The sequence below is a fragment of the Heterodontus francisci genome, chromosome 26 (assembly GCF_036365525.1).
Source record: "Heterodontus francisci isolate sHetFra1 chromosome 26, sHetFra1.hap1, whole genome shotgun sequence".
NCBI classification, from domain to species: domain Eukaryota; kingdom Metazoa; phylum Chordata; class Chondrichthyes; order Heterodontiformes; family Heterodontidae; genus Heterodontus; species Heterodontus francisci.
Window position 1 is genome coordinate 16078341 of NC_090396.1, and position 27911 is coordinate 16106251.

Below are 27911 nucleotides of genomic sequence, written 5' to 3' on the forward strand. Positions count from 1 at the left end.
CACTGTGCGATGCTGGTTCCACCCTGTCTCTCTGCACTGGGCGATGCTGGATCCTCACTGTCTTTGTGCACTGTGCGTTGCTGGTTCCTGACTCTTTCAGCACTGGGCACTGCTGGTTCCTTACTGTCTTTGAGCACTGGGCGATGCTGGTACCTGACTGTCACTGAGCACTGGGCGATGCTGGTTCCTGACTGTCTCTGTGCATTGGGCGATGCTGGTTCCTGACTGTCACTGAGCACTGGGCGATGCTGATTCCTCCCTGTCTCTCTGCACTGGGTGATGCTGGTTCCTCACTGTCTCTGAGCACTGGGCGATGCTGATTCCTCACTGTCTCTGTGCACTGGGCGATGCTGATTTCTGACACTCTCCCTGTCTCTCCCAGCATTGGGCGATGCTCATTCCTCCCTGTCTCTCTGCACTGTGCGTTGCTGGTTCCTGACTCTCTCAGCACTGGGCACTGCTGGTTCCTGACTCTCTCTGAGCACTGGACGATGCTGGTTCCTCACTGTCTCTGAACACTGGACGATGCTGGTTCCTCACTGTCTCTGTGCACTGGACGATGCTGGTTCCTTACTGTCTCTGAGCACTGGGTGATGCTGGTTCCTGACTGTCTGTGCACTGGATGATGCTGGTTCCTTACTGTCTCTGTGCACTGGACGATGCTGGTTCCTCACTGTCTCTGAGCACTGGACGATGCTGGTTCCTTACTGTCTCTGAGCACTGGATGATACTGGTTCCTGACTGTCACTGAGCACTGGACGATGCTGGTTCCTCACTGTCTCTGAGCACTGGACGATGCTGGTTCCTTACTGTCTCTGAGCACTGGGTGATGCTGGTTCCTGACTGTGTCTGTGCACTGGATGATGCTGGTTCCTTACTGTCTCTGAGCACTGGACGATGCTGGTTCCTTGCTGTCTTTCAGCACTGGGAGATGCTGGTTCCTGACTCTCTCTGAGCACTGTGCGATGCTGGTTCCACCCTGTCTCTCTGCACTGGGCGATGCTGGATCCTCACTGTCTTTGTGCACTGTGCGTTGCTGGTTCCTGACTCTTTCAGCACTGGGCACTGCTGGTTCCTGACTCTCTCTCAGCACTGGACGATGCTGGTTCCTCCCTGTCTCTGTGCACTGGGCGATGCTGGTTCCTGACTGTCTCTGTGCACTGGACGATGCTGGTTCCTTACTGTCTCTGAGCACTGGACGATGCTGGTTCCTGACTGTCTCTGTGCACTGGACGATGCTGGTTCCTTACTGTCTCTGTGCACTGGACGATGCTGGTTCCTCACTGTCTCTGAACACTGGACGATGCTGGTTCCTTACTGTCTCTGAGCACTGGACGATGCTGGTTCCTGACTCTCTCTGAGCACTGGGCGATGCTGATTCCTGACTGTCTCTGTGCATTGGGTGATGCTGGTTCCTCACTGTCTCTGAGCACTGGACGATGCTGGTTCCTGACTGTCTCTGAGCACTGGGCGATGCTTATTCCTGACTGTCTCTGTGCATTGGGCGATGCTGGTTCCTGACTGTCACTGAGCACTGGGCGATGCTGATTCCTCCCTGTCTCTCTGCACTGGGTGATGCTGGTTCCTCACTGTCTCTGAGCACTGGGCGATGCTGATTCCTCACTGTCTCTGTGCACTGGGCGATGCTGATTCCTGACACTCTCCCTGTCTCTCCCTGTCTCTCCCAGCACTGGGCGATGCTCATTCCTCCCTGTCTCTCTGCACTGTGCGTTGCTGGTTCCTGACTCTCTCAGCACTGGGCACTGCTGGTTCTTGACTCTCTCTGAGCACTGGACGATGCTGGTTCCTCACTGTCTCTGAACACTGGGCGATGCTGGTTCCTCCCTGTCTCTGTGCACTGGACGATGCTGGTTCCTTACTGTCTCCGAGCACCGGATGATGCTGGTTCCTGACTGTCTCTGAGCACTGGGTGATGCTGGTTCCTGACTGTCTCTGAGCACTGGACGATGCTGGTTCCTCACTGTCTCTGAGCACTGGACGATGCTGGTTCCTTACTGTCTCTGAGCACTGGGTGATGCTGGTTCCTGACTGTGTCTGTGCACTGGATGATGCTGGTTCCTTACTGTCTCTGAGCACTGGACGATGCTGGTTCCTTACTGTCTTTCAGCACTGGGAGATGCTGGTTCCTGACTCTCTCTGAGCACTGTGCGATGCTGGTTCCACCCTGTCTCTCTGCACTGGGCGATGCTGGATCCTCACTGTCTTTGTGCACTGTGCGTTGCTGGTTCCTGACTCTTTCAGCACTGGGCACTGCTGGTTCCTTACTGTCTCTGAGCACTGGACGATGCTGGTTCCTCCCTGTCTCTGTGCACTGGGCGATGCTGGTTCCTGACTGTCTCTGTGCACTGGACGATGCTGGTTCCTTACTGTCACTGAGCACTGGGCGATGCTGGTTCCTGACTGTCTCTGAGCACTGGGCGATGCTGATTCCTGACTGTCTCTGTGCATTGGGCGATGCTGGTTCCTGACTGTCACTGAGCACTGGGCGATGCTGATTCCTCCCTGTCTCTGAGCACTGGGTGATGCTGGTTCCTCACTGTCTCTGAGCACTGGGCGATGCTGATTCCTCACTGTCTCTGTGCACTGGGCGATGCTGATTCCTGACACTCTCCCTGTCTCTCCCAGCACTGGGCGATGCTCATTCCTCCCTGTCTCTCTGCACTGTGCGTTGCTGGTTCCTGACTCTCTCAGCACTGGGCACTGCTGGTTCCTGACTCTCTCTCAGCACTGGACGATGCTGGTTCCTCACTGTCTCTGAACACTGGGCGATGCTGGTTCCTCACTGTCTCTGTGCACTGGACGATGCTGGTTCCTTACTGTCTCTGAGCACTGGGTGATGCTGGTTCCTGACTGTCTGTGCACTGGATGATGCTGGTTCCTTACTGTCTCTGTGCACTGGACGATGCTGGTTCCTCACTGTCTCTGAGCACTGGACGATGCTGGTTCCTTACTGTCTCTGAGCACTGGATGATACTGGTTCCTGACTGTCACTGAGCACTGGACGATGCTGGTTCCTCACTGTCTCTGAGCACTGGACGATGCTGGTTCCTTACTGTCTCTGAGCCCTGGGTGATGCTGGTTCCTGACTGTGTCTGTGCACTGGATGATGCTGGTTCCTTACTGTCTCTGAGCACTGGACGATGCTGGTTCCTTGCTGTCTTTCAGCACTGGGAGATGCTGGTTCCTGACTCTCACTGAGCACTGTGCGATGCTGGTTCCACCCTGTCTCTCTGCACTGGGCGATGCTGGATCCTCACTGTCTTTGTGCACTGTGCGTTGCTGGTTCCCGACTCTTTCAGCACTGGGCACTGCTGGTTCCTGACTCTCTCTCAGCACTGGACGATGCTGGTTCCTCCCTGTCTCTGTGCACTGGGCGATGCTGGTTCCTGACTGTCTCTGAGCACTGGACGATGCTGGTTCCTTACTGTCTCTGAGCACTGGACGATGCTGGTTCCTGACTGTCTCTGTGCACTGGACGATGCTGGTTCCTTACTGTCTCTGTGCACTGGACGATGCTGGTTCCTCACTGTCTCTGAACACTGGGCGATGCTGGTTCCTCACTGTCTCTGTGCACTGGACGATGCTGGTTCCTTACTGTCTCTGAGCACTGGGTGATGCTGGTTCCTGACTGTCTGTGCACTGGATGATGCTGGTTCCTTACTGTCTCTGTGCACTGGACGATGCTGGTTCCTCACTGTCTCTGAGCACTGGACGATGCTGGTTCCTTACTGTCTCTGAGCACTGGGTGATGCTGGTTCCTGACTCTGTCTGTGGACTGGATGATGCTGGTTCCTTACTGTCTCTGAGCACTGGACGATGCTGGTTCCTTACTGTCTTTCAGCACTGGGAGATGCTGGTTCCTGACTCTCTGAGCACTGGGCGATGCTGATTCCTCACTGTCTCTGTGTACTGGGCGATGCTGATTCCTGACACACTCCCTGTCTCTCCCTGTCTCTCCCTGTCTCTCCCTGTCTCTCCCTGTCTCTCCCTGTCTCTCCCTGTCTCTCCCTGTCTCTCCCAGCACTGGGCGATGCTCATTCCTCCCTGTCTCTCTGCACTGTGCGTTGCTGGTTCCTGACTCTCTCAGCACTGGGCACTGCTGGTTCTTGACTCTCTCTGAGCACTGGACGATGCTGGTTCCTCACTGTCTCTGAACACTGGGCGATGCTGGTTCCTCCCTGTCTCTGTGCACTGGACGATGCTGGTTCCTTACTGTCTCCGAGCACTGGACGATGCTGGTTCCTGACTGTCTCTGAGCACTGGGTGATGCTGGTTCCTCACTGTCTCTGAGCACTGGACGATGCTGGTTTCTCACTGTCTCTGAGCACTGGACGATGCTGGTTCCTTACTGTCTCTGAGCACTGGGTGATGCTGGTTCCTGACTGTGTCTGTGCACTGGATGATGCTGGTTCCTTACTGTCTCTGAGCACTGGACGATGCTGGTTCCTTACTGTCTTTCAGCACTGGGAGATGCTGGTTCCTGACTCTCTCTGAGCACTGTGCGATGCTGGTTCCACCCTATCTCTCTGCACTGGGCGATGCTGGATCCTCACTGTCTTTGTGCACTGTGCGTTGCTGGTTCCTGACTCTTTCAGCACTGGGCACTGCTGGTTCCTTACTGTCTCTGAGCACTGGGCGATGCTGGTTCCTCCCTGTCTCTGTGCATTGGGCGATGCTGGTTCCTGACTGTCTCTGTGCACTGGGCGATGCTGGTTCCTAACTGTCTCTGAGGACTGGGCAATGCTGGTTCCTGACTGTCTCTGAGCACTGGGCGATGCTGATTCCTGACTGTCTCTGTGCATTGGGTGATGCTGATTCCTGACTGTCACTGAGCACTGGGCGATGCTGGTTCCTCCCTGTCTCTGTGCATTGGGCGATGCTGGTTCCTGACTGTCTCTGTGCACTGGACGATGCTGGTTCCTCACTGTCTCTGAGCACTGGACGATGCTGGTTCCTTACTGTCTCTGAGCACTGGGCGATGCTGATTCCTGACTGTCTCTGTGCATTGGGCGATGCTGGTTCCTGACTGTCACTGAGCACTGGTCGATGCTGATTCCTCCCTGTCTCTCTGCACTGGGTGATGCTGGTTCCTCACTGTCTCTGAGCACTGGGCGATGCTGATTCCTCACTGTCTCTGCACTGGGCGATGCTGATTCCTGACACTCTCCCTGTCTCTCCCTGTCTCTCCCAGCACTGGGCGATGCTCATTCCTCCCTGTCTTTGTGCACTGTGCGTTGCTGGTTCCTGACTCTTTCAGCACTGGGCACTGCTGGTTCCTGACTCTCTCTCAGCCCTGGACGATGCTGGTTCCTCCCTGTCTCTGTGCACTGGGCGATGCTGGTTCCTGACTGTCTCTGTGCACTGGACGATGCTGGTTCCTTACTGTCTCTGAGCACTGGACGATGCTGGTTCCTGACTGTCTCTGTGCACTGGACGATGCTGGTTCCTGACTGTCTCTGTGCACTGGATGATGCTGGTTCCTCACTGTCTCTGAACACTGGGCGATGATGGTTCCTCACTGTCTCTGTGCACTGGACGATGCTGGTTCCTCACTGTCTCTGTGCACTGGATGATGCTGGTTCCTTACTGTCTCCGAGCACTGGACGATGCTGGTTCCTTACTGTCTCTGAGCACTGGGTGATGCTGGTTCCTGACTGTCTGTGCACTGGATGATGCTGGTTCCTTACTGTCTCTGAACACTGGGTGATGCTGGTTCCTCCCTGTCTCTGTGCACTGGACGATGCTGGTTCCTCACTGTCTCTGAGCACTGGACGATGCTGGTTCCTTACTGTCTCTGAGCACTGGGTGATGCTGGTTCCTGACTGTGTCTGTGCACTGGATGATGCTGGTTCCTTACTGTCTCTGAGCACTGGACGATGCTGGTTCCTTCCTGTCTTTCAGCACTGGGAGATGCTGGTTCCTGACTCTCTCTGAGCACTGTGCGATGCTGGTTCCACCCTGTCTCTCTGCACTGGGCGATGCTGGATCCTCACTGTCTTTGTGCACTGTGCGTTGCTGGTTCCTGACTCTTTCAGCACTGGGCACTGCTGGTTCCTGACTCTCTCTCAGCACTGGACGATGCTGGTTCCTCCCTGTCTCTGTGCACTGGGCGATGCTGGTTCCTGACTGTCTCTGTGCACTGGACGATGCTGGTTCCTTACTGTCTCTGAGCACTGGACGATGCTGGTTCCTGACTGTCTCTGTGCACTGGACGATGCTGGTTCCTGACTGTCTCTGTGCACTGGACGATGCTTGTTCCTTACTGTCTCTGAGCACTGGATGATGCTGGTTCCTTACTGTCTCTGAGCACTGGGTGATGCTGGTTCCTGACTGTGTCTGTGCACTGGATGATGCTGGTTCCTGACTGTCTCTGTGCACTGGGCAATGCTTGTTCCTGACTGTCTCTGTGCATTGGGCAATGCTTGTTCCTGACTGTCTCTGTGCATTGGGCAATGCTTGTTCCTGACTGTCTCTGTGCATTGGGCAATGCTTGTTCCTGACTGTCTCTGTGCATTGGGCAATGCTTGTTCCTGACTGTCTCTGTGCATTGGGCAATGCTTGTTCCTGACTGTCTCTGTGCATTGGGCAATGCTTGTTCCTGACTGTCTCTGAGCACTGGGCAGTGCTGGTTCCTCACTGTCTCTGTGCATTGGGCAATGCTTTTTCCTGACTGTCTCTGTGCACTGGGCAATGCTTGTTCCTGACTGTCTCTGAGCACTGGGCAGTGCTGGTTCCTCACTGTCTCTGTGCATTGGGCAATGCTTGTTCCTGACTGTCTCTGAGCACTGGGCAGTGCTGGTTCCTCACTGTCTCTGTGCATTGGGCAATGCTTGTTCCTGACTGTCTCTGTGCATTGGGCAATGCTTGTTCCTGACTGTCTCTGTGCATTGGGCAATGCTTGTTCCTGACTGTCTCTGTGCATTGGGCAATGCTTGTTCCTGACTGTCTCTGTGCATTGGGCAATGCTGGTTCCTGACTGTCTCTGTGCATTGGGCAATGCTTGTTCCTGACTGTCTCTGAGCACTGGGCAGTGCTGGTTCCTGACTCTCTCTGAATCTCTGCAGGTTTGTTGCCCATTGGAATCTTGCAAAGTCGATGGCCGCTTATTACCAAGAATCTGGCCGAGCAGGGAGAGATGGGAAGCCCTCGTTTTGCCGAATCTACTATTCTAGGATAGATCGAGAGAGCATCAGCTTCCTGATCAAGAAGGAGATCACTCAGAATCAGGTACTGGGTCACCAGAGTTATCCACAGAAGTGCCAATCTTTCAGACCAACACCTTACGTCTGTCTCGCATCCTTTTTGCTTGCCCCTGCTCTCAAGCTTTTGTTCCAAAGCACCCACGTTTTCTCTCTGCGTTGCTTTGTCCTGCTCTTTCATGTGTCCTTCGTGTCCCATCTGGCCATTATCTGCTCCGTCGTCCTCACTTTGGTTTTCTCACTCCTCTTCTCCTCTTTTGTCCAATTCATCCTTACCCTTTTATGCTGATGTGCCTTTTCTGCCCGATCGTCTGGGGCACTTCATGCTTGTTCTCACACACCTCTGGCTCACCTCTCGTGCTCCACCTCTGGTGTTTGCATGTCCGTCTCTTCAGAGATACTGCTGAGTGCATTATTTGGCTGTTTGTTTTCTGAATGTACTGAGAACTTGTGTGCTCTCCTCTGTGCGTTTTACTCTACTTATTTTCTTGTGTTTTTTGCAGAGCAAGAGAGGATCCGTAAGAAACTCTGACAAATCCTCCCTGGTGGGGTTTGAGACTCTGGTTTCCTACTGTGAGCAGCCAGGGTAAGCGCTTCCATTTCATGTGTCTTGCACTTCTTCCTTTAATCACAGTTAACAGCTGCCTGGGAGTGAGTTACAGGCTGGAAACTAATAAAGGGGTACGGATATTTTATATGCAAATAGTGGGTACCAGGAGTGAGTCGCAGGCAACATTCCCTCTAATTTTTTCTTAAGAGTGCGTAAGTGATTTAAGTGCGCGATCCCTTTAATTTTTTTGTGTGGCTGCGCATGCGTGTTATCTTAAAGGGGTTGATGTCTGCCTGGCCTGTGCACGGGTTTTCAGTTCCCACGCGGCCGCACAGCTTAGAGGGAGCATTGATTGCAGGTTCGAATTTCATGGTGGATATAGTCGGTTTTTATGAATGGTTCTGCATACGCTACAGGAGACTGACCAGCTACACCTATGACGTGCATTCTGGGGTGGAACATTGATTAATATAGAATGTATATCAGTAAATATTAATAGTGTATATCAATAGCATATATCAGCCTCTCGCAAAGGGGAAGCAGAACCGATTGTCATTGATCTGCTGAGGGAGCTGATCTGCCTCACATGGTTGGCTTCATGCCTGTTGTGCTCTAGTTCTTTGCTTTGGTCTTTGTGTCCACTGGGAGTGAGATTGACACTGCCCAAGTTTACCTTTTAGCTATCGCCCCAGGCTGATGGTCATACGGCCTTTTAACTGTGACAGAAAAGCAACCTGGCAGTACATATGGGCCAATAATCACTGGGGCCAACATGAAAACTGACAGAAGATTGAGATGGATCATCAGTCTGGGTTGAATTCAGAGACAAGTCAAGGAACCGTGTGCAGAGGGTGGGGACTGGGAGCCGGTTCTAGGCCGGATTGGAGTGAATGTAAAGAAAAAGGATTTATATTTGAAGTAGGGAGGAGGCGGGTCTTGGGCCTGGATGGGCGAAAGTGCGTGTTTGGACCTGGCATTGGGTGCTCTGGCTCTCGTTGAGGTTGCAATCAATATACCCATTCAGCAATTGGTTTGTTCCGGACTGCACAAGCCAGCAAGGTGGAGTTTGTAAGCAGAGACTGAGCTACTTTATAAAAATTTTATTTATTTTATTTTTATTTATTTTATTTAGAGATACAGCACTGAAACAGGCCCTTCAGCCCACCAAGTCTGTGCCAACCATCAACCGCCCATTTATACTAATCCTACACTAATCCCATATTCCTACCACATCCCCACCTGTCCCTATATTCCCCTACCACCTACCTACACTACGGGCAATTTATAATGGCCAATTTACCGATCAACCTGCAGGTCTTTGGTGGTGGGAGGAAACCGGAGCACCCGGCGAAAACCCACGCAGTCACAGGGAGAACTTGCAAACTCCACACAGGCAGTACCCAGAATTGAACCCGGGTCACTGGAGCTGTGAGGCTGCGGTGCTAACCACTGCACCACTGTGCCGCAGTTGATTTAAACCTCAATAAAGTTTGTTCTATTTTTCAATCCTGAGACAAATAGCAAACTTGTGCAAATTAGAACTGTGCAGATTTTAGCCAATTGTGCAATTCATTGAGCAATTTTTACACATTTGTTTTTGTATCCATTTATAATAATTCACAGTAGTGCTCGGTGTATCACACCCAGATTACATTACAGCACTGTAGAATGGGCTGATAAGTATATTTTTGGAAAGCTGTATATTTTCCAGGCATATTTTCTAAATATATAAACTGTGGGCCAGGTTTACATCAGTCTTGTCTGTGCAGTGCAGGAGGTGGGAGCCTGGATGGTGTGGTCTGCAGCATATTAGTGGGTTGTACCTGATGGATCAACTGTCACCCTGGTCTTGCTTGCCAGGCAGTGTCTAGTTCAGAGTGCCCTGTAGATGCTTTTCCCAAGCTCTTGAAGGTCTTGAGGTTTCCGTTGCTGGGGTTAGGTTGTTGGGATCCTGTGGCCGGAGTCGTGTTGCTGAGGTTCCTGTTGCTGGGGTCAGTTTGTTGGGGTTCCTGTTGCCAGGGTTCCGGTTGCCAGGGTTGTATCGTTGGGGTTCCGGTTGTCAGGGTTGTGGTTGCCAGGGTTGTATTGTTGAGGTTCCGGTTGTCAGGGTTTGGTTTCCAGGGTTGTATTGTTGGGGTTCCTGTTGCCAGGGTTTGGTTTCCAGGGTTGTATTGTTGAGGTTCCGGTTGTCAGGGTTTGGTTTCCAGGGTTGTATTGTTGGGGTTCCTGTTGTCAGGGTTGTGGTTGCCAGGGTTGTATTGTTGGGGTTCCGGTTGTCAGGGTTGTGGTTGTCAGGGTTGTATTGTTGGGTTTCCGGTTGTCAGGGTTGTGGTTGCCAGGGTTGTATTGTTGGGGTTCCTGTTGCTTCAGTTGGGTTGTTGGGGTCCCTGTTGGTGGGCTCAGGTTATCGGGGTTTCTGTTGCCGGGGTTCTGGTTGCTACCAATCCTTTCTGCATGTTTAGTTGGACCTGGCTGCTGACCTCGGCCTTGAACAGAGTCCATAAGTGACAGAGAATAAGACAAGAACCAGGAACATGGCAACGAAGGTGGCGATGACCACAAGACCCCCCAGTGCCCACTCGTCACTTAGCATCCAACTCCTGACCTCCTGCACCATTCCTGAGTCCAGGGACAACGATTGCTGCATCACCATGCTGCAGGATAGAGATACAGGGAAAGGAACAGTGAGAAAAGTACTGGAACCATGGGCAGGGGAGGGAATCAGGTGGCAGCCAGGCTCTGGCGGTTTGGATCCGCATAGGGAACTGTCAATGGGTAAAGGCTAGTGAGCATTGCTTTCCCCGGTTAAAATGTTTTAAGTTCCTGGTGTGTATCTAGTTTTAGTTGCAATGTGCTTCAAACTCTGAGGTATTCATGTACTGCTGGCTGGGAATGGAGGGCACGGGGTAGAGATGGAATTTTCTACTAGTGTTTAGCTGGTCTGGTAATCACAATAAACTGACCATGTCGTCATTGGAGGTATATGTAGCCATGCCACCCGTCACCTTTTTGGATTGCACTTTGTGACCCCCATCACCCTGTGTAGTGTGCGTGTATAGAGGGAGATTTGATATTTACTGGATCCATTGACTCAGCACCAGCAGACAAAGGGAGACTAATCAGTGAGGTGCAGGTTGAGGGTGTTGTGGTTTCTGGGTAACAAATTTTGCTCGCAGAGGGGCGATTGACGTCTGCAGGCAGAAGCCGGATTGCCAAGAGCTCGCCCTTAAAATTGGAACCTACTTGTTCAGAAACCTCCCCCGGCCTGGTCGTAAATCCCTCTCTATCTGTTTCAACACGCTGAAAATCAAAGCGACCTTTAGCCTGCATTCACGTGGGACAGTACTAGGCGAATGTCTGTCGACCTCTATGTAAAACCATTAACCACCATATGAGTAATGCCCCTTTACAGGATAGCCTGTTCTTACCTGAAGCTGTTTGGTCACAGTCAAATGTTGCAGCACCTCACTGAGTCTCTCTCCTTGTAAACTCTGTAATTCTTTAGTTTGCGCTTTCCCTTGAGCCTCTGTTGCTTTCTTCGGGGTTAAATATTAACCTGATGACGCTGCACATGAAAAATCACAATATTTCTCAGCCACGCCCAGCTCTCCTTATCTATAATTTTCTTTTATTATTAGATGATGTAAACATGGGTGGACGTGACTAACATTGGCATGCCATTTAACCCTGTGTCAGCTGTGGCTCAGTTGGCAGTTCCCACATCTCTAACTAAACTTACACTCCAGGCAGTACTGAGGGAGCGCTGCACTGTTGGAGGTGCTGTCTTTCGAATGAAATGTAAAACGGAGGCTCCATCTGCCCTCTCAGAAGCACGGAAAAGATCCCCTGGCACTATTTTGAAGAAGGGCAGGGGAGTTTCTCTGTGGTTTCCTGGCCAATATTTATTCCTCAACCAACATCACAAAAACATTATTTGCTCATTGTCACATTGCTGTTTCTGGGAACTTGGTGTGTGCAAATTGGCTGCTGCACTTTCTACTTTGCAACAGTGACTATACTTGATCAAAAGTACTTCATTGGCTGTAAAGTGCTTTGGGATGTCAGGTGGTTTGTGAAAGGCGCCATATAAATGTAAGTATTTATTTTCTTTTGGAACACAGGAGCATTTTAGCTGAAATTGTAATTCGTATTCTTCATTGAGAAATGACACTGAAGTGACGAGGCCTATAATTCAAAACACCAGCAAGGTTAGAAAGAGTAGGAGAGAAGACAGGAGTATATTGAACAATGGTTGTTTGATGACGCCAGGCTGGCATTAAAGAAATCCTGGAGGTTGTGCGAGGAAGCCAGTTCCACAGTTGTGAGGTCTTGGAGGATGAGAGGGTAGTAGGGAATGAGTTAGAGTGGAAAGACGGTGCAATGAGTTTTATTTTGAAGTGGAGTTCCAATTGGCCAGCCTAAGTTTCTCATAGTTGAATACATGCTCCAGCAACTCTTCTTTAGGAAGTGATTGTATTCAAACTGGCAAAGGACAGGGCTTTAGGTCACAGCACTGTCTGGGAGAGTTCTACAGGCAGGGGAAGCTGCATGTAGCTTTCTGCAAGGCTTTTTTGATTTCAGTTAATTTGCTGTTCCACCTGCGTAAGTTGGCAATTTGCAGATATTCCACACCCCTACACCCCTCCACTCCATGACCAAATCTACATCTGTCTCACCCTCCCATCATATCTTGTATGGTTAGAATCTGAAGCCTCAGACAGAGCTCTACATCCTGTTTCATTACCACGCAGAAGAGATCTGGTTAGTTGGTTCCCTCGTCGTTGGGCTCTGATCCCTGGTCTCTCCATCTGTCTCCCAACCTAGTCCCAAATTGAGAGACAGTACCGAGAATTGAGTCTGTACACCTCACCAGTCTCCTGATAGCTGCCCTATATAATTGCTCCACTTAATCTTGTTTTTCACAATGTGGAGGTTTTGGTCACCAAAGTTTTCAAATTTTCATCAGCAACAAAGCAAACCTCAGAAGTCAACCCCGATTCCCCCTCCATCCTGCTCTGCTCTGCTATTGGTCAGTGACAGAGCTGCCAACCCCGTTCGGTTAGACAGTTGTGTTCTTAGTCCATGACTTTATTATGTGATGTTGCTGACACATATTTTTCACAGGGTAGTTTGGTCTCTCACCATGTAGATAGTTGACAGGCTGTTTTTCTCCTCCCAACACCAGAGGGTGATATGCTACACTCAATTGAGCCTGTAGTTTTTAATGCTGTGGAGAACTGTAAATTCCATTGTCCAGCTGCATAGTAATTCAGCATAAGCTGATATGCGATACAAAAAATTATACAGATGTTCAGATAGGAACATACAAAAGATAGGGGCTTATCGAAGCTCATCTCTGCACCACCCTTACCCACAGTAACCTTGTGTATTTTGAACAGCCATGGTATTCTGTCCTGCCTGACAGATTATCGCAATTTTTTTTTACTGAGCAAAAACATTTATCCTGATATTTTTACAATTTATGTTTCTCACCAATTTATATTTAGAGCAGAGTGCTGAAACATCAATACTCAGGATATTGAACTTTTGCTGCATGGAATACCTAAGTTAAGGTTATAGTCTCATCTTGGTGCCTAGAATTCTGTTTGATTGAGTTTCACTTGGATCATATACTGAAGTTCTGCAGCAAGGGCGACTGTTTAATCACCAAGTTCAGAGGAACAGTAAGTTGTGTATTTGGGAGCAGGAAGTTACAAAGGGAATTGGATAGAAGGAAAAAAGAAAGGCTTGTATTGATATAGCTCCTTTCATGACCACCAGTTGCTGCAAAGCACATTACAGCCAATGAAATACTTAAGTGTAGTCACAGTTGTAATGTAGGAAACATGACAGCCAATTTGTGCACAGCAAGCTCCCACAAACAGCAAGGTGATAGTGACCAAATAATCTGTTTTTTGTGATGTTGATTAAGGGATAAATATCGACCAGGACACCAGGGAGAACTCCTCTGGTCTTCCTCGATATAGTGCCATGGGATCTTTTACATCCAACTGGTGACATATGTTTGTCAGTGAAATCACATCAATAATGACTTGGACATTTTCCAACACCATCACCACTCAGTGTGAAGACTTGCCAAAAGTTTCCATAATCTTGCACATGGTAGAATGGTACTAGGGATGAGGAAATGTAGTTGTATGGACAGCCTAGAGAAGCTAGGTTTTTCTCTTTAGACAGAGATAGTTAAGGACAGATTTAATAGAGGTGTTCAAAATTACAAAGGATTTTGATGGTATAAATAAGGAGGAACTGTTTCCACTGGCAGAGGACACTGATTTAAGGAAATTGGCAAAAGAACCAGGTAATGGGTGAAGAGTTTTTTAATACAGAGGGAGAATTGTTGTGATCTGGAATGCACTACCTGAGAAGCTGGTGGACACATTCAACAGTAACGTTCAAAAAGGAATTCGATAAATACTTGAAAATAAATGCAGGACTGTGGGGAAAGAGCAGGGAAGTGGGACTAATTGGATAGCCCTTTCAAAGACCAGCCCAGACCAGTAGGCTAAATGGCCGCCTCCTGTGCTGTAAGATTCTATCTTATCTGACTAACGTATTGACTTAGTGTAACTGAGCTCTCACAATTAACCATGATCAGAGCTTGCTCGCTGGAAAGCATGGTGAATGCCCACTATCTTCTGTAAATCCAGAAACTAGAAAATGTTTCAACACCAGACCAGTTTGTATTAAACCTCAGATCAAATATGCAATTAAAAATGATCCGCCAAAGCAAAACATTAAAACAGTGCGATCTTTGTATGAGGGAACTGAAAACTGCACAAGGGGTGAATCCAAACACTACATTTTCTGTGGTTTGTCAGGCAGTACGGAGAATACAAGATGCACTGCAGCAACTCACCAAGGCTCCTTTGACAGCACCTTCTAAACTCTCAACCTCTACCACCTCATAGGACAAGGGCAGCAGATGCATGGGAACATCACCAACTGCAAGTTTCCCACCAAGCCACACACCATCCTGACTTGGAACTATATCGACGTTCCTTCACTGTTGCTGGATCAATAACCTGGAACTCCCTCCTTAACAGCACTGTGGGTGCACATGCACCATATGGACAGCAAGGGTTCAAGAAGGCAGCTCACCACCACCTTCTCAAGGGCAATTAGAGATAGGCAACAAATGCTGGACTTACCAGTGATGCCCACATCCCGTGAAAGAAAAAATATGCCACTCTTGGCCTCACTGCGTTTCTTTGGATGAACCTGATGAGCCAGCTCTGCTCGTGGGTGAGTTGGAGAGTCTCAAGGGGTAAATTTCACCTCTATAACATTGCCCATCTCCGCTGATGCCCCAGCTCGTCTTCTGAAATCTTCATCCATGTCATCGTCACCTCCAGACTCCACTATTCTAAAGCTCTCCTGACCAGCCTCCCACCTTGCACCATTGAGCCAAAGTTGATATCTGTGACATTCATTATTCATCTTGAAGGTGAAGACTGTGAACTCATACAGTCCTGAATGTGTAACAAATGCAGGTTCAATGAGGCTGTGGTGCTTATGTTGACTAGTCTTAAAAGAGATCAATTTGTCACAACCCCATCTGAGGGGCAAAATTATGTACAAGTACATGTGCAGGACTTCATGTTCCTGTCTTTACAAAGCAGTTTATCAGTCAATTTAGAGTGAGCAATGCCACTGGAGATTTGCTAGCAGCTATTAAAAACAGTATGTCTGTGTTGAGTGTGACGGAAATTGCACCTGCCAAATGGAAACATATTAATTTTTTCAGATGGGACACTGCTTGAACCTTTTTTACTGGACGTTGCACATAACTTATTTAAAAGAATAACAGAGCTGAAAAGCTGAAACCATGGTTGCACATTTGCATTCTGAGAGACAGTTGAATAGAGAAACAATGGTTCACTGATTCAATTAACAAGATTGGTCTGGGCAATAGTGATGATCCACATCTTGTCTGTGTAAGAGCCAGAACTTTATACCCCCACTGAAGCTTTGAAGTCCAGCAACTCCCCAAGAAGCTGCAGTTTCAAACAAAGAGAGGATCACATGACCTACCTGCTGGCCAGACTGGGGCTTTTTGAATTGTGCCACACAAAGAAAACAGACAGCATTTTTAAACACCAAGGAGAAGACTTCTCTCTCGGTCTCTCTCTCCAGCAAAATCCCAGGAAAACCATAGTGGCAGTTTCTATGCTTCAAGACTACAGACAAAGCATATCGTTGGCCTTCTGGTACCAGAGAATCAAATTGGAAACTGTGCACTGAGGCCCAGTGAGGACTCCAAGACTTCAACCAAGGACTTTACATCAAAAACACAAAAGACAGTACCTTTTCTTTTTTATTTTTATTTATTTAGAGATACAGCACTGAAACAGGCCCTTCGGCCCACCGAGTCTGTGCCGACCATCAACCATCCATTTATACTAATCCTACACTAATTCCATATTCCTACCACATCCCCACCTGTCCCTACATTTCCCTACCACATACCTATACTAGGGGCAATTTATAATGGCCAATTTTACCTATCAACCTGCAAGTCTTTGGCATGTGGGAGGAAACCGGAGCACCCGGAGGAAACCCACGCAGACACGGGGAGAACTTGCAAACTCCACACAGGCAGGACCCAGAATTGAACCCGGGTCGCTGGAGCTGTGAGGCTGCGGTGCTAACCACTGCACAACTGTGCCGCCTGTATTCCATTTATTGCCAACTCTACTTCAACGCCCTCCCCTCCTTTCTTCCCCTCTGTATCTATTTGTGTGTGCATTTCACTCGTGTACATGTGAGCTTGGTCGTGTATTTTAGTAATTTTAACCGAGTTAGAGTGATAAGGCTAATAAACTTAGATCTTCCTTGTTTAAACCTAAGAAAACCTGTCTGATTGGTTCATGTGCAATTGCAATTAAAGTGCAGTGAGCAAAGGCTCACTGAGGTGGTATGTTAAAAATCGCTGTGTTTTAAAAAAGATGAGCCCTGTTATGGCCAAACCAGGAAAGGGGCAAGAGGGGAGCCTGAGACCCCTTCCTCACCCGGTCATAACGTGAGGAGCCAGACAAATCCTTAAACCACCACCCCCCCTCACCTTTCACCCTAACTCAGACTGGTCAGACTGTTTGTGAGTTCACTGTACCAATTTTCAATTAGGGTGCTCACAAGCATCCTAGTCTTAAACACCAAGTATGCAAATAATTAGTAGATACAATTTGTTGTAGACAGGTCATCTAGCAATTTGAATTACACACAATCAACTGTTACTGAATGAAATGAATAACAGTTTGTAACAGCAGTTTAGCCTATCATAGTAATTTAGCATGAACTGGATTGTTGGTTTTTAAAATATGGTCAAGATCAATGTCTAAGACTGATGTAAATTGGTGAGATTAAGTTAGGATTAACTCCTTAGCTGATAAGTTAACAGCTTTGGATAGCCAGTCTATGGATGGATTAGAGTCTATGTTCAGGCGGGTAGCAATGTTTCCATAGTTGTTATAACCTTGTCCTTATCAGCAGTGTGGTTGAGTTGATCATCTTCCCCTGAGTGGTAGGATTAGCTTCTGGAATGCCAAGTTGATGAGCCCCTTCAATGGCAGAGTTGCCTGTTCCACTCCTTGTGCATTATTAACTGTGTCTAAGATCACTGCCTTAATTCTTAGCTTCTTTGTAATTGTACAATTAAGTGACTCACTTATCACTGGCTGTGACAGGCTGATACAGTCACGCAGTGTGACTCATAACCTCTTGCTCTCTGTCCTGGATATACTTGGTACTCGCGAAAGTACCAATCCACATCTGCTCGGCAAAGAGTACTACAGAAGATACTACTAAGAAGATAGAGAGAATCTAAACGAATCTGAGAATCCTCTAACTAAACAAAAACAGCTTTGAGAATCTAACAGATGGGGCGGCACAGTGGCGCAGTGGTTAGCACCGTAGCCTCACAGCTCCAGCGACCCGGGTTCAATTCTGGGTACTGCCTGTGTGGAGTTTGCAAGTTCTCCCTGTGTCTGCATGGGTTTTCTCCGGTTTCCTCCCACATGCCAAAGACTTGCAGGTTGATAGGTAAAATTGGCCATTATAAATTGCCCCTAGTATAGGTATGTGGTAGGGAAATGTAGGGACAGGTGGGGATGTGGTAGGAATATGGAATTAGTGTAGGATTAGTATAAATGGATGGTTGATGGTCGGCACAGACTCGGTGGGCCGAAGGGCCTGTTTCAGTGCTGTATCTCTCTCTCTCTCAAAAATAAATAGAACTAAAGATCTTCCATTGAGACATGTGCCAAGCACCCTCTAATATCCAAAGGTAAACCCCCTTTCCATTTAATCATGGGTGTCAGGAGGTTTCACTTTTTCAAGTATTCCAGAAGACCTGTAAGTTAATGAAGAATATATAAAGGATGTGGTGTATATGGATTTCAGTAAGGCGTTTGATAAGGTTCCCCACGGTAGGCTATTGCAGAAAATACGGAAGTATGGGGTTGAAGGTGATTTAGAGCTTTGGATCAGAAATTGGCTAGCTGAAAGAAGACAGAGGGTGGTGGTTGATGGCAAATGTTCATCCTGGAGTTTAGTTACTAGTGGTGTACCGCAAGGTTCTGTTTTGGGGCCATTGCTGTTTGTCATTTTTATAAATGACCTGGATGAGGGTGTAGAAGGGTGGGTTAGTAAATTTGCGGATGACACGAAGGTCGGTGGAGTTGTGGATAGTGTTGAAGGGTGTTGTAGGGTACAGAGGGACATAGATAGGCTGCAGAGCTGGGCTGAGAGATGGCAAATGGAGTTTAATGCGGAGAAGTGTGAGGTGATTCACTTTGGAAGGAGTAACAGCAATGCAGAGTACTGGGCTAATGGGAAGATTCTTGGTAGTGTAGATGAACAGAGAGATCTTGGTGTCCAGGTACATAAATCCCTGAAAGTTGCTACCCAGGTTAATAGGGCTGTTAAGAAGGCATATGGTGTGTTAGCTTTTATTAGTAGGGGGATCGAGTTTCGGAGCCACGAGGTCATGATGCAGCTGTACAAAACTCTGGTGAGGCCGCACCTTGAGTATTGCGTGCAGTTCTGGTCACCGCATTATAGGAAGGATGTGGAAGCTTTGGAAAGGGTACAGAGGAGATTTACTAGGATGTTGCCTGGTATGGAGGGAAGGTCTTACGAGGAAAGGCTGAGGGACTTGGGGTTGTTTTCGTTAGAGAGAAGGAGGAGGAGAGGTGACTTAATAGAGACATACAAGATAATCAGAGGGTTAGATAGGGTGGATAGTGAGAGTCTTTTTCCTCGGATGATGATGGCAAACACGAGGGGACATAGCTTTAAGTTGAGGGGTGAAAGATATAGGACAGATGTCAGAGGTAGTTTCTTTACGCAGAGAGTAGTAGGGGCGTGGAACGCCCTGCCTGCAACAGTAGTAGACTCGCCAACTTTAAGGGCATTTAAGTGGTCATTGGATAGACATATGGATGAAAATGGAATAGTGTAGGTCAGATGGTTTCACAGGTCGGCGCAACATCGAGGGCCGAAGGGCCTGTACTGCGCTGTAATGTTCTAATTCTAATTCTAAAAAAAATATACTTAGGCGTGCCAAATCACCCTTTGACTCCTGTGACTTCTCAATCGTTTTAACAAAGGGTGCTACACAGTGCCAGATAAGACTTTGATGTATTTATGTCCCACTAACGAGCTATCCCTGAACACAGCTCTTAATGCTGGCCTCCTTATCATTGATATGAAATGTTTTGTTTAAATATGTCATTTTGGTTGTAATTAGTTTTGATTTCCAGCATTCAGTTTTAACTATTCTTAACTTCAAGCTGAAACACTTTTTAGAACATGTTTCAGGCAATTTCCAGGCCATTTCCCCTACAGAAGCTCAGACATCACATTCCAGATATCAAACTTTAGGTGCCACATTGTATTACAGATGTAAAGCAGGCTAAGAGTTCCAGCTCTGGAAGACTGGGGTCTTACTGATCTATGTAAGCTACAGCACCTCTCTCTTCCTTGCCAGTCTCCCTTTCATACTCATTGTCTGACTGGATTCTAATTTCAGAAAGGATAGGAAAGGGAGAAAAGGGGGAGGGGTGGCGGTATTGATTAAGGAGAGCATTGCAGTGCTGGAGAAAAGGGATGTCCCAGAGGGGTCGAGGACAGAATCAATTTGGCTACAGCGAAGGAACAAAAAAGGTGTAGTTACATTGCTCAATGTTGTCTACAGGCCACCGAATAGTGGGAAGGATGTGGAGGAACAAATTTGCAAGGAAATTACAGAGAGGTGCAAAAATTATAGTGTAGTTATAATGAGGGACTTTAATTATCCAAACATAGACTGGGATAGTAGTAGTGTAGAGGGCATCGAGGGGCAAGAGTACATAGAGTGTGTTCAGGAGAATTTTCTACAGCAGTATGTTTCTAGTCCAATGAGAAAGGAGGCACTGCTAGATCTGGTTCTTAGGAATGAGGTGGGCCAAGTGGATCAAGTATCAGTAAGAGATCATTTAGGGAACAGTGATCATTGTATCATCAGGTTTAGGCTAACTATGGAAAAGGGCAAACAACAATCCAGAGTAAGAATAATTAACTGGGGGAAAGCCAACTTCAATGGGGCAAGAATGGAGCTGGGGTGAATAAATTGGAGTCAAAGGTTGAGAAGAAAAATGGTAACTGAACAATGGACTAACTTCAAAGAAGAGATAGTTGAGGCACAGTCAAGGTATGTTTCCTCGAAGGGGAAAGCTAGGATAAACAAAGCCAGAGCTCCCTGGATGACAAAAGAGGTAGAGATTAAGATAAAGAAGAAAAAGTGTGCTTATGACAGATGCCAGGTAAAAAAATACAATTGAGAACCAGACTGAATATAGAAGGTCCAGAGGGGAAGTGAAAAAGCAAAGAGAGAGCATGAAAAGAGACTGGCAGCTAACATTAAAGGGAATCCCAAAGTTTTCTACAGACATATAAATAGTAAAAGGGTGGTAAAAGTAGAAGTTGGGCCGATGAGGGACCATAAAGGGGATTTACGCATGGAGGCAGAGGCCATAGCTGAGGTATTAAATTAATACTTTGCATCTGTCTTTATCAAGGAAGAAAATGCAACCAAGGCAATGTTGAAAGAGGAGGTAATTCAGACACTAGAGGGCTGTAAAATTAGATAGGCTATCTAAAAGTGGATAACGTACCAGGACCGGATGAGATGCATCCAAGAATATTGAGGGAAGTGAGGGTGGAAATTGCAGAGGCACTAGCCATAATTTTTCAGTCTTCCTTAGACTCGGGGGTGGCAAAAAAGGGTGTAAAGATAAGCCCAGCAACTACAGGCCTGTCAGTTTAACTTTGGTGGTCGGGAAATTTCTAAAAAGAATAATTCGGGACAAAATTAATAGTCACATGGACAAATGCGGGTTAATTAAAGAAAGCCAGCATGGATTTGTTAAGGGAAAATCATGTTTAACTAATTTGCTGGAGTTTTTTGAAGGGGTAACCTTGATGAGTGCAATGCAGTTGATGTGTTGTACATGACTTTCAAAAGGTGTTTGATACAGTGCCACACAATAGACTTGTGAACAAGGTTATAGTTCATGGAATAAAAGGGATGGTAGCAACATGGATATGGAATTGGCTGAGTGACAGGAAACAAAGAGTTGTGGTTAATGGATGTTTTTTGGGCTGGAGGAAGGTTTGTAGTGGAATTTCCCAGGGATCAGTGTTTGAACCCTTGCTTTTCCTCATATATATTAATGACCTAGACCTTAGTGTACAGGACACAATTTCAAAATTTGCAGATGATACAAAACTTGGAAGCATTGTAAAATGTGAGACGGATAGTGTAGAAGTGCAAAAGGACATAGACAAGTTGGTGGAACGGGCAGACAGGTGGCAGATGAAGTTCAATGCAGAAAAATGTGAAGTGATTCATTTTGGTAGGAAGAACATGGAGCGACAATACCATGGGTGTATATGTACATAAGTCATTGAAGGTGGCAGGACAAGTTGAGAGAGCGGTTAATAAAGCATACAGTATCCTGGGCTTTATTAATGGGGGTATAGAGTATAAGAGCAAGGAAGTTATGTTTAACTTGTATAGAACACAAGTTCGGCCACAGCTGGAGTATTGTGTCCAGTTCTGGGCGCTGGACTTTAGAAAAGACGTGAAGGCATTGGAGAGAGTACAGAAAAGATTCACGAGAATGATTCCAGGGGTGAGGAACTTCAGTTATGAAGATAGATTGGAGAAGTTAGGACTGTTTTCCTTGGAGCAGAGAAGGCTGAGAGGTGAATTGATAGAACTTTTCAAAATCATAAGGGGTCTGGACAGAGTAGAGAGGGAGGAACTTTTCCCACTCATGAAAGGATCGAGAACAAGAGGGCACAGATTTAAAGTAATGGGTAAGAGAAGCAATAGCGACATGAGGAAAAACTTCTTCATGCAGCGAGTGGGTAAGGTCTGGAATGCGCTGCCTGAGAGTGTGGTGGAGGCAGGTTCAATTACAGCATTCAAAAGGGAATTAGACAGTTATACAAAAGGGAAGAATGTGCAAGGTTATGGGGAGAAGACAAGGGAATGACATTAAGTGAATGGCTCTTTCAGAGAGCCGATGAAAACATGATGGGCTGAATGGCCTCCTTCTGCGCTGTAACAATTCTGTGAATTACAGGGAACATGTGTCCTGTTCACTGGAATTGACTACTTGGCAGTCAGATCAACCTGACTCTGTGGTTCCAGTTCTTCAGCACGGTGTTCAACAGTTTGGCCTTGATTGATGTGTATCAGCGATGTTGTTCAGTTCCCCTGCAATTCATCTTTTACGTCAGCTGCCGTGCCTCTTATTCCATTGTTGTGGTACCTGCTGCTGTTCAGATTCGTTCTGTAGTAAAACCTCTAATTTTGGGGAGCTGACGTCTAGTATGTGTAGTACTTTTTTGGACAGAGCTGATGGGAGTAAGTTGGGCTGAAGCCGGGCCTGATGGCTTTGTTTACGATTTCCATGTTGGCTATGGAATAAACTCTCAGTAACATGAGTGAGAAATGCCTGTTGAATCATAAAATAGTGTCTCCTGTTACCTGAGAGAGTTGCTGTGGCAATTAAACAGCCTGCCAACTTTCTGACTGTCATTAAGCAACAGCAGGATTTATAACGGTAACACTGGCGCTGTGGGGCCTGAATACACTGAGGAATCTTAGCCTGATGTGTAGGCATCTAATATAATCCAGCAAGGTGATTCATTCATTTAATTATATTGGAATTTGAGTCATGCTTAAAAAAAAGAGACATGCTGTCAAAGCTTTTCGTCTTGCACTCATCAGGACAGGCGCAGGAATGACGAATTTCAAAGGAAGCACCAATTTCTACTGGATGAGAAAAGGGTGCTGATTGGTTGGCAAGTCAACTCTGGTCGAGGCATGGAGAATGCACCAGACGACTATTGTTCCCCATGCTTTTCTTTAATTCAAAAAAGGCACAATGTCTGGACCTGTTCCTTTTCCCTGCAGAGGACAGGTCCCACGTATGAAAATATGTAGCTTCCAACAAGCGCAAGTGAGCCACATTGCGAGCCCAACTGATCTTAAATTGGTCCTTAGTGTAATTGTTTGCACACTTGGGATTGTTCAGTAAGTGCTGTCCAATTGCAGAATCACATCTAACATTAGACATTGTGTTCTGAGTTTTGCCAAGTACGGGCTGGTTGAGTGTGGTCAGTACTCTGCCCATTGTGAACAGCAGAAGGATTGTGCTGTTTGATACGATCCGCCATTCGTTGGGATGTATGGCCTCTGTACCTGGCATCACACCGGCACTGGCATTCATGTATCACATTCCTCATTTGTGTGGTCGGCAGAACATCTTTTTGGCTTGATGGCAGCATCCTGTTAGTGAAAAATACCACTATTGTTGGTATTGCATAGTAGCAGGGTAATTTGAGGTAGACCGGGCACTGTTCAGGTTTGAAAGTGGCGGCCATAGGCCCATTCATAGAAACATAGAAAATAGGAACAGGAGTAGGCCATTTGGCCCTTCGAGCCTGCTCCACCATTCATTATGATAAAGGCTGATCATCCAACTCAGCAATCTGTTCCCGCTTTCTCCTTTGATCCCTTTTGCCTCAAGAGCTATATCTAACTCCTCCTTGAAAACATACAATGTTTTGGCCACAACTGCTTTCTGTGATAGCGAATTCCACAGGCTCACCACTCTCTGGGTGAAGTAATTTCTCCTCATCTCAGTCCTGAAAGGTTTACCCCGTATCCTTAGACTATGACCCCTGGTTCTGGACTCACCCGCCATCGGGCACATCCTTCTTGCATCTACCCTGTCAAGTCCTGTTAGAATTTTATAGATTTCTATTAGATCCCCCCTCACTATTCTGAACTCCAGTGAATATAATCCTAACCGACTCAATCTCTCCTCATACGTCAGTCCCGCCATCCCAGGAATCGGTCTGGTAAACCTTCGCTGCACTCCCTTCCTCAGATACAGACCAAAACTGCACACAATATTCCAGGTGTGGCCTCACCAGGGCCCTGTATAATTGCAGCAAGGCATCCCTGCTCCTGTGCTCGAATCCTTTCGCTATGAAGACCAACATACCATTTGCCTTTTTTACCGCCTGTTGCACCTGCATGCTTACCTTCAGCGACTGGTGTACGAGAACACCCAGGTCTCATTGCATATTCCCCTCTCTCAGTTTATAGCCGTTCAGATAATCTGCCTTCCTGTTTTTGCTACCAAAGTGGATAACCTCACATTTATCCACATTATACTGCATCTGCCATGCATTAGCCCACTCATTCAACTTGTCCAAATCACCCTGAAGCCTCTCTGCATCCTCCTCACAACTTACCCTCCCACCCAGTTTTGTGTCATCTGCAAATTTGGAGATATTACACTTAGTTCCCTCATCTAAATCATTAGTATATGTTGTGAATACCTGGGGTTCTAGCACTGATCCCTGCAGTACCCCACTGGTCACTGCCTGCCATTCTGAAAAAGACCCTTTTATTCCTACTCTTTGTTTCCTGCCTACTCTTTGTTTCGTGAGTATGCATGATACACAACGAGAAAAGATCCGTTTAGAGTAGCCATTATCCTGCAGGATATTTTTAATGTGCCCTATTTTGGTATCAAGCTTACGAGATTGCTGATAAGGCCAATCTTATAGCACGTGAAGTTATAGGAATCCCAATGCATGTATTGACCAGTGAAGGTAGGTTTACGGTAGAGAGTGGTAGAGAACCCATTTGCTGATTTCTCAACTAGCACTTTGAGGAAAGGGAGCTCATTAGACTGTTCCATTTCAAAGGTGAATTTGTGTGCAGGGTGGAACGCATTAAGGTATGTAAGGAAATTCTTACATCCAGCTGCAGATTCAAATATAGCAAGCGTATCATCTACATTTTGGAAATGTGCAAGAGGTAGGAAGTTAGGGGTCATTCCATAGAAAATGCCTCTGTAGGCTGTACGTCTCAAGGACTGGCCGATCATATCAAATAACACACCCCTTTGGCTATTCGCAATAGGAACAGAAGTAGGCCATTCAGCCCATCGAGCCTGCTCCACCATTCAATGCAATCATGGCTGATCATCCACTTCAGTGCCTTTTTCCCACACTATCAGATAAGGCAGATTAATTCAGAGCATGGATCGGAACATGGGATTGTGATATAGCTATTACGGAAACGTGGTTGAGAAAAGAACAGTACAGCACAGGTATGGGAGGGATGGGCAGGACTGGCAGCTCAATGTTCTGGGGTACTGATGCTTCCGACGTGACAGAAGGGGAGGTAAGAGAGGAGGGGGAGTTGCACTATTTATTAGGGAGGACATCACAGCAGTACTTAGAGAGGATATTCCGGGGGGAACATCCAGCAAGGCCATATGGGTAGAGCTTAGAAATAAGAAAGGGGTGATCACTTTGATGGGATTATACTATAGGCCCCCTAACAGTCAGAGGGAATTGGAGGAGCAGATATGTAGGGAAATCACAGATAGGTGTACGAATTATAGGTTTGTAATCGTAGGTGATTTTAACTCCCCTAATATTGACTGAGACTGCCTTAGTGCTAAGGCATCAGATGGGGAAGAATTTGTTAAGTGTGTTCAGGATAGTTTTCTGAAGCAGTATGTGGATGGCCCTACTAGAGAAGGGGCTACACTCGACCTCCTCTTGGGAAATGAGGCTGGGCAGGTGGTTGATGTGTCATTGGGAGGGCACTTTGGGATCAGGGACCATAACTCTATTAGCTTCAAGATAGTTATGGAAAAGGAAAGGACTGGTCCTCGGGTTGAAGTCCTAAATTGGGGGAAGGCTAATTTCGATGGCATCAGACAGGAACTCTCAAAAGTTGAATGGGAGAGGCTGTTTACAGGTAAAGGGAAGTCTGGCAAGTGGGAGGCTTTTAAAAGTGGGATAGGAAGAGTTCAGGGCCGGCATCTTCCTGTTAGATGGAAGGGCAAGGCTGGCAAGTTTAGGGAACCTTGCTTGACGAGGGATATTGAGGGTCTGGTCAGGACAAAGAAGGAGGTATAGGCAGCTGGGATCAAGCGAGTCCCTGGAGGAGTATAGGGGATGTAGGAGTACACTTAAGGAAATTAGGAGGGCGAAAAGGGGCCATGAGATTTCCCTGGCAGATAAGATAAAGGAGAATCCTAAAAGATTCTATAAATATATTAAGAGTAAAAGGGTAGCTAGGGAGAGAGTAGGTCCCCTTAAGGATCACTGTGGTAACCTATGTGTGGAGCCACGGGAAATGGGCGAGGTCTTAAATGAATACTTCTCGTCTGTATTTACCGTGGAGAAGGTCATGGAAGTTGGTGAGTTCAAGGGACGGAACAGCGATATCCTGGAGCATATCAACATTACAAAGGCGGAGGTGTTGGAGGTTTTGAAGCGCATTAAGGTGGATAAATCCCCAGGGCTTGACCAGGTGTATCCTAGGATGCTATGGGAAGCAAGGGAGAAGATTGCTGGGGCCCTGGCAGAGATTTTTGTATCATCGTTAGCCACGGGTGAGGTACTGGAAGACTGGAGGATAGCTAATGTTGTGCCTTTATTTAAGAAGGGCAGCAGGGATAAGCCAGGGAATTACAGGCTGGTGAACCATACATCAGTGGTGGGAAAGTTATTGGAAGGGATTCTGAGAGACAGGATTTATATGCATTTGGAAAGGCAAGGTCTGATTAGGGATAGTCAGCATGGCTTTGTGCGTGGGAAATCATGTCTCACGAATTTGATTGAGTTTTTTGAGGAGGTGACCAAGAAGATTGACGAGGGCAGGGTGGTGGACGTTGTCTACATGGACTTTAGCAAGGCCTTTGACAAGGTCCAGCATGGTAGGCTGGTCCAGAAGGTTCAAACACATGGGATCCAGGGTGAGCTAGCCAATTGGTTACAAAATTGGCTTGGTGATAGGAGGCAGAGAGTGGTAATGGAGGGTTGTTTTTCAGATTGGAGGCCGGTGACCAGTGGTGTGCCGCAGGGATCGGTGCTGGACCCTCTTGTTTGTCATATATATTAATGACTTGGATGTGAATGTAGGGGGCATGATTAGTAAGTTTGCAGATGACACCAAAATTGGTGGTATAGTGGACAGTGAAGAAGGTTGTATAAGGTTACAACAGGATATAGATCAACTGGGAAAGTGGGCAAGGGATTGGCAAATGGAATTTAATGCAGACAAGTGCGAAGTGATGCATTTTGGGAAGTTAAACCAGGGCAGGACATATACAGTGAATGGCAGGGCCCTGGGGAGTGTTGTTAAGCAGAGAGACCTTGGGGTGCAAGTACATAGTTCCCTGAAAGTGGCAACACAGGTAGACAGGGTGGTGAAGAAGGCGTATGGCATGCTTGCCTTCATCGGCCGAGGCATTGAGTACAAGAGTAGGGATGTCATGTTACAGTTGTACATAACGTTGGTTAGACTGCATTTAGAGTAATGTGTGCAGTTCTGGTCGCCACACTACAGGAAAGATGTGATTAAGCAAGAGAGGGTGCAGCAAAGATTCACAAGGATGTTGCCTGGTTTGGAGGGCTTGAGTTATAAAGAGAGATTGGATAGGCTGGGTCTGTTTTCCCTGGAGCGAAGGAGGCTGAGAGGGGATATGATAGAAGTATATAAAATTATGAGAGGCACAGATAGTGTAGATAGC

The 27911-nt window shown here is 47.2% G+C and overlaps 1 protein-coding gene across 5 annotated transcripts in view; it reads left to right on the forward strand.

Moving 5' to 3' along the window:
* The window catches only part of recql5 (RecQ helicase-like 5), a 152509-nt gene that overhangs the window by 46387 nt on the left and 78211 nt on the right, over nucleotides 1-27911 (forward strand). For all 5 annotated transcript variants that reach the window (XM_068057849.1, XM_068057852.1, XM_068057850.1 and 2 more), the window contains exons 6-7: nucleotides 7086-7248; nucleotides 7724-7806. In XM_068057849.1, coding sequence (XP_067913950.1) covers nucleotides 7086-7248; nucleotides 7724-7806 — 246 coding nt within the window. The remainder of the gene's footprint in view (nucleotides 1-7085; nucleotides 7249-7723; nucleotides 7807-27911) is intronic.